A 14,537-nucleotide genomic window follows, 5' to 3' on the forward strand; every position below is an offset into this window, starting at 1 on the left:
TAGATTTGAGCGGGCAAACGCCGCGCCACTTGTGTGAGGCGAGAGGATTGACGGGCAGGAGGGAGTGACAAGCTGCGAGCCAGGCGTGCAGAAAAGAAGTAGTGCCTTGATAATGTATTCATTCAACCCCCCACTCCCGATAATGTTCGCAGCATGCTTGGCTTGACTCATTCATCAGCGTCGACCGGGGGCCCTTTCAACTTATTTGCGAAGAAGCCTCTTTGCTTTGCTTTCTAAATTTGCATCACTGGATTATTAGAGATGGTGGTCTACAAAGGTGTGTGTGGCCATTGAGCTTGTTTTTCATACAGTGCAAATGGAATAGGTGTATGAATTACAGGGCCTGCATACTTAATCAATGCATAGTCTTCTTTAGACATGAGGATGTGAATGTTATTTCTTTAGGTTCTCTGGCTAAGTGTGGAAGAGTACGAATAGCTGCATGCCCAGTGGCATTTTTTGGGCGATCTTAATGAATGCATGAATGAACGATCACCTATAATTCTTCTTGTACAATTATCTAAAACAGTGACTCATTCTGTGCTAGATAAAACTGTTGGTTGAGAAATCAAATACCGATTCTCTAGTCTGCATATCACATCTTCTCGGTAATTCTTTCCTGTCGTCAGTCCCTCTCTGAGCGCACGGGAGAACGTGTGATCTTACACTCTGTACATGAGATCTGGTAACACTAGCTTGCCTGGAAACCAGATAGGAACAAAATCTGTTAATCATTTACACGATTTGACCGGCTGTGTTTCTTTGCCTTTAGATCGAGGTGGCATTTGGAAATGGTGATTGCTTGAAATTTAACAACGCTGTGTAGGGTGGTCCTCAGGCAGGTAGTAGATTCTGCTCTGCAAAAAATAGAACTACTTTAACTTTGACTTTAAGTCAAGCAGTGAAATCCAGCCAGAAGCTGTTCTGATTCTAATTAGTGCAGTTGAGCTTTAACTGTTAAGAAAAATGAGAGGTACCGCTTCACAACAGGAGCGATTCCATGCATCTTCTATGTACTTTTTATGTAAATAGCAGACTCAAGACCAACTGGCTGTGGAAAAATGCCCACCCTTGATTTACCACACATAGACAAACCGCCATTTACACCCAAGGAAAGCTTCAATAAACAAACATGCATGTTGAGAGGAAGCCCACTTTGCCAGCTTTCACAGAAATGGTTGAAGTTTTTGGGAGCAAGGCCAGAAACAAACTTAAAACAAAACCTCCCTCGTGAGGTAATATCAGTGTTGCTGTTTTTAGAAATGAAGCAAATGTCTTTAAGCACCAACTCGAGCGCATGCTGCACATTTACAGTACGTTACATCAGCAACACATGCGAGCGAGGAACGCGGGTGGCATGAGGATAGAAGACTCGGAGTGCAGCTCTGACCTAGATAACAAAGTTCACTACAGCAGTTTTATCCTATTCTCATCCTTCAAGTCGGAAACCTGAATTTAAAGTCCGGATGAACGCTCTACTTTTTGTTTGTCGATTAGTTCGACTTGAACAAACAGGTTTGTAGTGTGGCCGCTTGATAAACTGGGACATGTGTTTTGCTGGCGCCACTGCAGCAGTCATTTTCTTCACACATTAACAGGTTAAGTGTGTGTGTGTGTGTGTTTGTGTGTGTGCGCGTAAGTGCTATAGCCAGACATTGGTAAATGAGCAATCCCTGATCATGTATGAAGAATGGGGAAGTGCTGCACATTCCTATGATGTCATCTCATCTAACTGCAGTCAAACTATAGATGAGTAATATTGTAAATTTTTAACTAATCTAAATGAGTCATGTGGACAATGTGTTTTTTAGTGGTTAGCAGGTCCTCCTCACAGTTTGTTTGTTTTTCTGATATTTAAATTTTTGGGTGAAAATGGATGAAACCTATTTTCCACACGAATATGTGGACCTAAGAAATCCACCTAAGTTTAATGCCATTTTTTGATCTATCCTATCCTATGATTTTTTTCTTTTTCTAATAGTTAATATTTGATTCTGATGGAAGGTTCTTGCTATTTCCATTCCCACCTTGTAGTTTTCCACTCGGCTGTCTGTGCAAGTCAGCCTCCATGGCCACAATTACCTTCCTCCGCCGACTCTCCCTGCCGGCGCTACTAGCATAATAAAGTGCGACTCCGGCCGTTCGGCCCACCGAGAAGACAGCGGATAGCCTCCTTACCTGTAACATGGGGCTGATTAATGAGGTAAATGTAGCCAGAACCGTGACTACTGTGTCAGCAGAGTTCGAGTTGAAATACCGTATATTTCGGATTATAAGTCGCAGCAGCCAAAATATGGACAATGAAAAGGAAAAAAATTCCCATCACACTGGATAAGTTTCATTTTTGGGGGCAGTTCTTTAGTTTATCATAAACCAAGAACAATCATTACATATTAAAGTAATAGTGAAATAGTAAACTATATATAAACAGCTATTGCCTTGTTGGCGATCAGACTGATATAAGTTGTACTTGAGTTGAAAGTTGCTACAAAGTGTGATTTATAGTCCGGAAAATACGGTCGTTTTATTGAACTGATTACTATTTGCAATGTTTCGCAAAAAAAGAGTGGCAGTCGTAGTATGACGGAATCACATGGGTTATGTTATTTTGATGCACCATACCAGAGGTGTTCCAGGTTAAACGAACAGAATATAGGACCCGACTAGAGCATTTCAGATGATAAAACTGGTATTATTATTGTAAATATTAGGGGATTTTACCGTATGTTTAACCAAGCACATCTGATTACATCACTGAGACATTGCACAGAAATGAGATAATATTGTGCTTTAGAAAACTATCGATTCTCTAATCAGCAATAGCTTTTTAATTGCCTTTTTTTAATCGATAACGAAAAAATGGATATTCATATTAATAAATAGATGTGTTTACTCATTGGAACAGATTCATGCATTTAAACTGTGAGGCCTTTCAGTAAATAATTGCTGCCAGCGTCCCCTAGTCAAAATGAATTGGGGTGGATGTCTATCGCCGTAATAGGAAAGTCAACGAGATAACCAAATGCCAACCTTAGTTGCACCTTCTTTTTATATGTATGTCGATAAATATAAATATGAGTGAACCTACTCTGCATGTGTGATCGTGCATGCCTGCGTGAGGTTGTGAGACAGCCGTAACACAACCACCAAGAGGAGGTTGGCCAGTAGCCTTGAGTAAATAGAGCTTAAAAGAGATATATATGTCACAGTGGGACATTTCTACAGAGAGTAAAAGGGGTTATGGAGGAGGACCTCACAAGTGAAGTGGCTTTGGTTACCTTTTAAAATGATAGCAATCTCGCCGTCGGACATGTAGTGGAGCTCGTCGCAATTGCACTCATTTGTAAAGGAACAAATGGCATACTTTATTACCTGGTGGAGGGGGGGCGGTGGTTCAGAAACACAATCCTCACATGTGAGCCGTAATAAGCTTTGGACAAGCTTTAATGGGCTGAGACAGAGTTTGTAGCATGGAGGAGGGTAGTCACACGGGTGCGTAGATGCCTATCTGCACACATTAGTGTTCAGAAATGTGCGCACAGGTGAGCGTAGGTTCATGTTGTTTTAGCATTTTTTTAATAAAGTTTTTTACTGAAGAGTGTTTTTTGCTATTTCAAATCAGTTTTTTCTGTGTTTTTGTGGGGTTTGAGTGGTTGAATAATGGAGAATAATGACCTGAGACAAGAGCTTGGTCCTGAAATGAATTCTACTTACAGATCAAGGCACCACTCTAAATGCAATAATGTTCGTCTGAGCTTTGAGATTTAATTTGGACACAGTAGGTGTTGGACCATAGTTTTAATGTCTTCAAAATATAAAGTCAATTTCATTGGATTTCATGATTTCGTTAATTAATAAGTGGTAGCATGTGTACATGTAATTGCCCTTCATAGTATACATGTTCTCAAGTGCTCAAGAGCACTTAACAGTGTTCTATAATCTGTGTTTTTGGGTCTGGTTCTACCTGTCATGTGCTAAAAATCAGATATACTTTATGCACATGGAGTTGACTTGTTGTAGATTGTTTCCATGATAAACCCATCTTTGAGTTTTCTGATGTTCCAATGATAATCTCCATACTCACTGAAGGAATTAAAGTTGTTTGTCACTACTGTATGTCTAGTTTGAGAACGGCATTGCCATCTGAATTCAATCAAGTTTGTTTAAAACCCATACTGGAACTAAAGCCTACTCAGACACTCAAGTAGAGACACAATATATAAAAGATGTATGTACCCCTTCTCTACTCCATTCTTTTGTCTCAATGTCAGTATGTTAGCAATTTCGACATCAGAGAATGGACAGGAGAGTGAGTCATGCTTTTCGAATAGGACCGTAACCGTATGTGTTGGCAGCGCGGTCAGCCTCTCAAATTCTGACGTGATGAAAATCCTGATGGAATGAGTTCGCCGAAACACAGACGATATCCAGTTATTCATGTTTCACTTGAACCCGAGCTTTTGTGATTGCATTGCTGCCCACCCACCCTGCAGGCTTCTGTCACAAAGGGGGAATTCACCACGGCCAACTGGCTGATCAAATATAACGATAGAAAAAAAAACCTCTTGTATGTGGTGGCCCACTACATCACATGATATTTCCTCCATCTGTATTTGAGCCGATAACAGTATTGTTTGCTTCCTTGGTGTTTGAGGAGTAGCAGAGGAAATGATCAAATTATGTGTGCTTGCCTACTAGCCCGAAGGCCACTGTGTTGTTCTTCAGTGTTATTTGAGTGCCTCAAACATGAGTGGATACTTTCGCATGGACTTTGACGGTTTGATAGTAACTCAATAAGGAAATATACAAAACATTTTTTTTAAAAGCCTTTAGCATGACCACTTTTGAAACCCTTAGAAACTTGAAAATGTTTATAATCTTAGTTAGTCAATCTTAGTCATTCATTTATTGTTTGAGTGCTTTTGACTATATAACATCATTAACTGGGTTTTTACTCGTCTCTCGTGCAGTGGGTGGACTCTTACATTTTCTACGCATGACTTATTATGATTTGCAGTTTAATTGTTACAATGTTAGTCAGTGTTAATGTCAACTGTTACCATGTTGTGTTACATAATTAACAAGTTCTGGTTACACTTTATCTGAATGCTTCTTATGACAGATGCCATAAGACTTTTATAATAATAACATCACACCTGTCATGAATATGAAATATGAATTCATGATCATTAGATCTTTCATGCAGGAATACCAACTTATTTTTTTTACACTGAACAGGGCATTCATTTATCTCATTGGCTGCCCTGGATGGCCCTAGATTTCCAAAGTTTACATTGTTTCACATATATTTGATTTAGGCTTAGGGTTTAGGAACCTTATTAGGGGTAGAAAGTGACATCTTATGATACAGTTCTAAGAAACATTCTAACTAAATGGTACCCATGTTCTATTAGAGCAAATGGTGTTGTCAAAATTTTGTATAAGATAGAAAGTAACTATCGACTTGGACCTTTAGGAATGTTATTTCTCATTTTATATCTATATACTTTTTTAACTTTAAAAAAAAAAAAGCCGTGTTTTAAGTTCATAAAAGACTTGAAATTGTCTATAGCTGAAGAAGTGGGAATGGTTAATACGTGCCCAGCAGTAAAGGAAGTACTGGATGCATGCAACTTCTGGCTCAAATAAAGAAGCCTGTGTTTGCATTTGTTATTTTATTTTATTTTTAGGACCAAGGCTGATTAAATCTCAGTTTCACAGTGCCTTGCCCCTGCCGGTGACCGTGTGCGTGCTTGTTCTTGTGAATCCACATTTTTCTCTGCTCTCTCAGCCACCCTGCTGAGTGTGTGTGTGTGTTCTTAGGTGTGCAATACCCCCTTCCCACCCGCCCTGGGAGGTAAATATTGCAGCAGTGGAAGCTAATCCGAGCATGACCGGAGCAGAGGTAGAGCAGGGCCATCAAAGTGCACACAGAAACCTCTTTTTGTACTCGTGAGTACGTTTCCACAAAGGCCGAGGGAGGCTCGGTCAAGGTGCTTTATTGTTCAAGAGGGAAGTGAGTTGTTCATACGTAAATGGCGGCTGGAGTGGGCTTCTTTAAGGCCCGTTTGTTTTAGTGGGTCTTTCACTGAGCGCGAGTGGATGGAATGTGACAGGGTGCACCGCTGTTTTACTTACTGTAGCTTAATTGAGCCTGAGAACGGAGGCAGAGTGAGCGAGCAGTAGTAAATGCACAGAGAGGATAGCAGAGGCATCTCGTCGGCACAATGTGATGAATTCCTCTGAGGTGGCTAATGAGCCCGCATGTCCAAAATCATCATCTTTCTCGTTTATTTGTATTTACACTTCCATTTACAGTGTGGCTATTTATTGCCAGCTTTTTATATTTCCAAATGTTCTGGGTCGAGAAGCTGAGGCTTGTCTCTGTTCATTAAGCCACATGAATGCAAGAGTCTTACAGGAAGACAGTGAGAGACAATGAACATGCCTTCTCTCATTCACTATCATTTGTTTTGCACAGCGTGCACTGCTCACAGTTCAATGGTTGCCACCGACCTACACATTATTAGACACACAAGTGCATTCTAATGGGATCCAGAACTAGAACTGTATCAAAAATCAGACTTTGCAAAAATATCAATGTTTTGCTTTTGGATTGGTATTAATTATTCAACCATGTTGCAACTGCATTGCAAAACTGGCTGCTACACTCATGAGCCATATTGACATACCAGTGGAGAGTAGTATATTTGAATGGCTCCAGTACCCGAGCCTTCAATGCAGACTAAATCAACCTCCTAATACTACAAATGCTACTATTGTATGGAAATCATGTGAACTTTAAATAGCATATAAAAATGTAACAGGACAGTTGCTCTAACTGTGCAGTTCAGAATCAATATTTGTCATACTATAAGAAAAACAAATACATAAACAAATACACTGTATTCATTAGAGATCCTGTTACATGTATTATTGGGTGATCCTTGCTAAGATGCGTTTTGCTTGTCAACTCTCCTAGTAAATTAAAGGATGAAAGAAAAATGCTGATCTTATATTGGGACAGCTCGGTGGACCTGTGAGATTGAGAAAAAATGATTTGCTAAAGAAAAAACAAATCAGTTGCAAATACAGGCTGAATATCCCAAATCCAAAGCAGATGAGATTGAGCCTCAACATCTTTTCAGTTTAGCAAAATTTCAACCTAATATGTACAACAATATACAGCAGTAATAGCACAGAACTGTGATATTATTTGCTTGAAATGATGCACTATTATCATAGTAGTAATACCATACAATTACCGAGTTAAGGAAAAGCATAGCAGAAAATGTGTTTTTAAAAATAATACAATAACAATTAAAGTACAATGATGTTTCAATATATTCCGATTAAATAAAATCCATCCTTTGGTTTATTTTCTAGACCAATTATAAGCATGGTCTTAGCACGTGTGGACAAATAATGAGGCAAATTCACATTTACACCGATGGACTTTTTTAATTCTTCGAAATGGAATGACACTCAAAGAGATAAACACAATCAAGATGATTAAACTGTCGTCTGATGCTAATGGGCCAATTGGTTGCTTTCTAAATTAAGTCCTGAAAACAAATGGATAATTTCTCCATTTATGAGTGGTATTTTTTATTTATTTTTAGGTGATAATTAGGCATAAATATTATGAGTCTGTGTATACCTCCTAATAACTTCACACAAATGCACGCAAACAGTAGACAAAGTCCTGTGTGCTTGGTACTTGGCCTAACTGAGTCCTTATTATGGCAAGGGCACGACAGATCCCAAAAGAAAGATAAAGCCAGTCCTTCTTTTATTCTCAAGGAGGTCACACATCAAACCTCAAATAACTGAGCCGTTCTATCATTCGGGTTAAAGCCTGAGATATTCCAACTCTTGTCCTGGACACCTTGCATTGATCTATTACCTTGCAGCTAACAGCTCATTCTCTTCACGTGTGAATGCTTGACATCATCAGCCTCTCATCAAAACACCCTGAAGCTCTTTTTTTGCGGGGGCTCCGAACTGTAGTCCGTAAATTACTTGCCCTTTACTCTCTTGCACTGTTTGGGAATAGGAGTGTATTCTACAAGTATGCGAGGTGAAACAAAGATAAATCGTTGCCTCCTTCTCCAGCCGAGCATAAAATAGGTTGGCTGTGCTTTCAGCTGATGGTCGCCAACAAAGAGCTTATGTGCTTCTACTTAATTCCTTTTTTTAGGGGGGCAGGGGTCACTGCAGAGAAACTTTGCACTAAAATGTTAGCAAGTTTACTATCAGTTGTTGCTTACCGTTTAACATGAGGCGTGTAATGATACTATAATGATTGATCTGGATCTGAAATTATTGGAAAATCAAACTATGGATCGACATTTTCATCTCTTAGAAGGGCTGTAATATTAAAAATTTGAGTTGTTTTTAAAATGTTTCCGCATAAAAATGGTCAAAACCTCACAATTGCTTTTTATTTTATTGAGGTAATGTTTTAAATGAGTAGGTCATATTGTGTTAAATCAATCAAAGTTTCTTAAATCAAATCATGCCAGACTTTGTGAAACCGGCCAACATACACTTGCACGGTATCGTGACGTCTTGTCTCAGTTGTATCCTGTATGTGTAAACTTCCGTTCAGATTAAGTACCGCTATTTTTCCTTATGTCTGAGTCTGAGCCCAGGTTAATTCTAGGTCACCTTACCTGGTAATACTTCCGTATAGTAAGTCTGAGAGCGGTTTTAGTGATGTCCACCTGCTGCAGCTTGTTGTCACACCTGACATTTGAGAAGAGACCCCAGCAGATTAAAGTAATGAAAACTTCTGACACCATCGGTGGCTTTGCATTGCTTCAAAAGCTCTGTAAAGATGATTATTCCAGGGGAGGAGAAAGAGATAACGTGGCATTTCGAGACACGCAAGTAAAAAGCTGCCTCTGAAAGAGGGATTTATGTACCAATAAGTTTACTATTGTTGTTTGCAATAGGGTGAGGGCAATTGTGCTGCATCGCACTGAAAAATGTTTCTAATATTTGAGTTACCTTCTTAATGTTTTCAAAGCACATACCAGGGAATTTTAAGGCCATAAAGTTTTTGCTATACTTTTTTCACTTTAATAACTTTTTCATCAGGAAATCAAGGCGTGGAGTTTGTATATTCTCCCTAGGATTATCTTGGGTATACTTTGGGTTGTCTGGTTTCCTCTTAAATTTTGATAATATTCATTATATCTGTTGTCACCAAATGTTTAAATGGCGTATGAATGACTGGAATTGATTGAAAAGGATTTCTGTAGCTAATTGTATTGAAATTATCGTCACATGGCTTGTGATACCCTCTGTGTTTCTCTTCTCATCAAAAATGAGGTCAAGAAACAAATGAGATGTCGCAACATCTGTGACATGTTTGCTCCGGCAACCGTACATGCTATAGGTGTTCCTAGACCACCCCCCCTGGGGCCTTCTCAATCAGCACTTTAGTTTACACAGCCGCTCCCTGTGCTTCAGCTTCCTGCAGCAGACTGTCTTGCTCTGTCTTGTTTGTTTAGGTAATGGATTCCCACTCTCTATTGTGGTTCATGTCACCCATTGATTGATCGGCTAAAAACAAAATCACCTCGTTCAAATCACCTTGTATATCTTCCGGGATGCACTCACATGGAGAGGAACACATTCCGGAATGACAAAGTGGCTCCCTGGCATCCGGATGCTCCTTTTTTCGCACCACCAACTCTTGCTTTTTCATCAAGAATCGGAGCCCTGCAACAACAAGGTTGGATCTATGTGCTTGTGACACTGCTGGCTCTAAAGAGACAGCAGAGATTATATGCGTGGACGGTTTGGGGGTCCCTCTATTCATATGCCATGTCACCCTATGGGGGAGGACTAATTGCTGGCCCCCAAAGGGCCCCCTGTTTTATCCCTGAATCTCACAAAGGCATCTGGGTGCAGTCGGGTAGAGGACAGAGGGTATGGGCGTTGGGGGGGTTGTAGAATGAAGGCAGCAGAGGACAGGTTTCCCATAGAAGATTTGGCTAGGATGACCCAGAGGGGGGTCTCGCCTCTAGCGCTGAGGCGAAGACGACACATTCACTCATTCACACATTGGGCTTGCATTGGGGGGGTGAATATGGTGCCAGTCGCCGGTCTCCTCCTCTGCAAATGATCCAAGGGTGACCCACATAGCCAGCCATGTGTGAGGCTTCCCTTTATCAGACAGCTTGCTCCAAACATTGAATTATGGGTGTTTTGAGGCACTCCCCTCCTTTCTTGTCCTGGACCGCACTGGGGCCCCGTGTGGACTAACATTGTCACCCTCGACCCAAAGACAATGAAGCTGTTGGCCGGGCCAAAAAGAGCTTTGGGGCGTAAGATGGCCAGCAAAGAGTACGATACAGGAGCAGACCTACACAAATCGACCATGATGGATAGAACTTGGAGACTTTATTGAATCTGCAGAGCAATTTTCCTTTTGATCACATCAAAACATTGAATTATCTTTGTCTTCTTTCAGTGACATTTGTACAGAGTTGAATATATTTTGTGCCCAAGTCAGAGAAGAGAGTTAACACCCCAAATTGGTCACCAATCAAATATAGGCCACAGTCAACTATTCACGCTCCCATTAATGCCTTTGGATAATTGAGTCTTCAATGAATCTAACATACAGGGTTTTGGTATGTGGGAGAAAAACCCCACGCATGAAAAGCCAGACACAAAAAACATCATTGTACAGTGCCAACTCAGCATGACAGTATTTCTATCTGATACTATGTCCAGTGTCAGGCAGTCACTGTAGGAGTGATATATACTTGGTCTTCACAGGACAAGAAAAATAAATCCTGCTAATGTCAACATGGAAAGAAAAGTTTCTTTTAATGAACCAAAGTTCACGTTTTTTGTAAATGTCTGGTTAAATTATTCTATTAGAGAAAAATATTCATGAATTATTATCATGTTTCCTGGCACTATAGCATCTGTCCACAGTGTTCACTTTTTGTAAATGTCTGGTTAAATTATTCTATTAGAGAAAAACTTTCATTAATTATTATCATGTTTCCTGGAACTATAGCATCTGCATCTTTGAAGCATTTTCTCTCTGTCCTCAATCTCCTCTTGGATAAAATGTGCCTGTTTACAACACAGAAGAAATTCCAAGACTCTGACGATTGATAGATAGAGAAGTTTCATTTCGTCCCTCACACCTTAGTGTTTCTACTTAGCTAGAGCATAGTGTTTGTTTGTGTTTATGCGCTGGCAGTTGCCTTTTTTGTTGCCCTCCTTTTTTCCTCATTGTGGCCCAAAGAAAGATGTTGGATCTTCTAATCACTCTGGCCCAGATGAAAGAAAAGCAAACAGATTAGCAGTTTAAAAAGATCGGAAAAAAGAGAGACACTGATGAACATCAGGCCAAAGTTCAACTGTAAACTGAAAATGCTTTGCTCACGCTAAGATCGTTGCCAAGAGCAGTTTTGTGTTCACACAGACCTTACGTCGCCAAAGGTCGATGCAAATGTACATGCTTTCTCAGCAATAGAAACCTCTCAACCGTAATGTTAACTGGAGGACTCTGTGTAGTCCTAATGAGAAAGGTTTTCTCAGTCATAATTGTGTCATTTGCATCAGGAGGGAGGTCTCCAAAACATTGATCACTACTAGAAAGAATAGTGATGAAACAGTGAGAGCGGTGCAGTATTGATCGCACCGTGGCCTGGCTGTCTTCATCTGTCGTAGCTGCAATCCACAGTAAGTGGTTAGCGTCTGCAAAACATGCAGCCATAGACATTAGCAGCTCTTTAAACAAGCTGTATTGATTATGACTTAGAGAAAAGAATTATACTCTATATGTGTGCTGTATCTACCACTTATTGACTGTAGCTCACTCTTGATACTGCGCAGAGCATACAAAAAAAATCTTTCTTATTGACTTAGTATCTTGATCAGAGGCAGCAATGCTCATTAGAAACATTCATTCGTTCATTTCCTGAACTGCTTATAGGGGTCATCAAGGGTCGTGGGGGTCTAGGGGGCAAGGATAAGCGGTTGAGTGAATGAATGAATGAATGAATGAATGGTAATGAGGAAGGAAAATGTGCAAATAGTCATTTGTATTTAATTAATACTGTGTTCTACGTTGAACTATAGTTATTTTCTATCAAATGTATTTTTGTTTATTTTTTTGGTACGTGGAAAACACTAATTGGGCATTTATTTTACCTTTTAGTCAGACTTTTTGGACTGAGTTAATAACAAAAAGTAAGATTGCCAAGCACTGTTGTACTGTACATTCTTTCTTCAAAGTTCCTAGTTTAAATTTGTACTGAGCCCAAATTGTAGTTGTTTTCCTATTTAACCCTGAGCGATTCTTAGGAAACATAGATGTGGCCCTCAAACAGTATTAGGAAATGTTTCTTTTTTCTTTTTTTTTAGCTTTGAAGGGGATGTTATTAAGCATGTTTTTATGAACTCATAAAACACAGATTTTCAGTGGGATGCATGCAATTGGAGAATTGATGAATTTTCAAGTATGTTGAGGCCCCCTAAAAGACAATTCTGTATAACAATAAACAGTCTTGTGTCAAGGCCCTAAGGATGCCCACTTTTGTTTTATAGACATTTCATAATAATTCCCCTACGAGTTATGTTTATGAGCCTTTTAGCCTGTACGCCCTCGCCGATTTTCAAAACAGATTCCAGCTTTTAATCCCACTAAAAGTGGCAAATAAAAGCAGTATTCATAGTTTATCCTTTAGGCATAAAGATAACTCAGCTGTGTCGCTCAGCCATAACATAACAGGTTCTTCCCACGGCTCGCCTGTTTTCTCGCTTTTACATTTGACCGGAGCCATCCACTGCACTCAAAGTGAACAATGTAATTGGCAAATGTGTTTCGCTAATCATGCTATGGCAGCGCTGACCACGTCAAGGATGCGTTGCCTCCACGTGGTGTCGCAGGTCAAGCGTGGGCACATTTGAGGGCCTATTTACCCATGACAGAGGCTTTTATTTTTCTGAGTAGCAGCGTTCTTTTGCCCCACGCCTTTTGACCTGACGTTAAACTGCCGCTACTTTTGGATTAATCATCCAATTACTATATGAAGTGGTGCGATCTGGACAGTTACATCTGAAGAAACAGATAGCAGACACACACGGCTGCCGGGCTGTTTACATTGCCAAAGTTGAGCGTATTCATCTGTCAGCCATCCTCATGAGTCATTTGTTTTGATGTTTAGAGTACTCGGATGTGGATGAAAGATGGTGCGGATGGCGTGTCACCTGTCATGTTTTTGGGTCTATTTGCACAGATCAAAATCGCCTTCATGTCGGACAGTAAAGGCGTTGCGGAAATCTCAGCCCGCATCTGAAGAAGTGAGATTAATCGCTGCGGCTTTGTAACAATGTGTGTCACTAGATCACCCAAGTAGTCCACAAGCTTCTGATTATATTCACAGCACTTGTCGAGGAAGTCCAGATTTTCAGAAACAAAGGTTTTCATAGTCTTTTTTTTATTAATGACTGTCCCTTAAGGGATGAGTATCATGATATATTGTGATTAAGAATCTGTAAAAATCCTTTTCACTTTCTATTGTGTGAAAAGTGGTGAGCTGTGTAGAAAAAGTTACTTACATATGTATCTATGGAGAATATTTTTTTTCAGATCAGCTTATATACATGCTTTTATGTGTGCCGACTCATATTGTTGTGCCAAAACCGTAAACACTTTGGGTTAATCTTAAGGGGCTCAGTTTGAGCTTGCCTTACCTCCCAGTCTGTCAGTTTAGAACAAAGACTAACCTTTGACTGTATACGTCTTAAGCACCCATCTAGACCAAACCAGTAGCATGTCATCAAAAGCTTTGATTTAAGAGCTGAGGGTTTCTAGCATGCTGACTTCTGGAAGCTATTTGGAGTGCGATGAAACCACATGAAAAGTCTGCCCCTATCCTTCATCCATCCGCCCCCATCCCACAGCCATTTCCCCCTTTTCCTCTCTCTCCTTCCGTCCACTGCTGTTTGAAGATTAGTCAACTTTACTGGATCTTGTAATCAGTCGACATCAGCCACTTGCGAAAAAACCTCAGTCAAATGCATTCGGAGACCTCAAAGATGGAGGGGTGACACGTGCGGGTCCTTTTTTTTTTTCTTCTCCTCAAAGACAGATGCTCCCTCTGAGACCCAGAAAGCCTTTGGCAGAAAGTGAAGCCAATTATGCTATTGCAGATCAAGACAACCACTTTTTCAATTATGCAGAAAGGTTGTTAAGATGCAGATGCATCAAAATGGCCCGAGTACCATCCCACTTCCCACACCTCCTTAGAGGGATACAGTTTCACCTCCAAAGACACTTTCAAAGAACATTGGATGTTCATGTATCCATAATTCATTGGGATCAGTAACACAAATACCATGACAGCTTTCTGCACTGCATTTTCATTCATTTGTTCATTCATTCATGACACCAATTCAATCATAGTCGCTGACCAAACAATCATCTTTCGCTTTACACACCTCATTTTATTGGGAAAAAAAGTCAAGCTTGTGTTATCAGTGTTTAAGTAAAGTGCATA

The 14,537-nt window shown here is 40.1% G+C and overlaps 1 protein-coding gene across 7 annotated transcripts in view; it reads left to right on the forward strand.

The window, feature by feature from the left end:
* sema6a (sema domain, transmembrane domain (TM), and cytoplasmic domain, (semaphorin) 6A) overlaps window positions 1-14,537 on the forward strand; it is a 119,701-nt gene that overhangs the window by 11,922 nt on the left and 93,242 nt on the right. For 5 of the 7 annotated variants that reach the window (XR_013300237.1, XM_077600255.1, XM_077600258.1 and 2 more), the window contains one exon: window positions 2,035-2,203. The exons of the other annotated variants lie outside the window; for them this stretch is intronic. Coding sequence is in view for 3 of the 5 variants with exons in the window: in XM_077600255.1 (XP_077456381.1) it covers window positions 2,186-2,203 (18 nt within the window). In the remaining 2 variants the exon portion in view is untranslated. The remainder of the gene's footprint in view (window positions 1-2,034; window positions 2,204-14,537) is intronic. 7 annotated transcript variants of the gene reach the window in all.

This window comes from Stigmatopora argus, chromosome 5, assembly GCF_051989625.1.
Source record: "Stigmatopora argus isolate UIUO_Sarg chromosome 5, RoL_Sarg_1.0, whole genome shotgun sequence".
In the NCBI taxonomy this organism is placed as follows: Eukaryota; Metazoa; Chordata; class Actinopteri; order Syngnathiformes; family Syngnathidae; genus Stigmatopora; species Stigmatopora argus.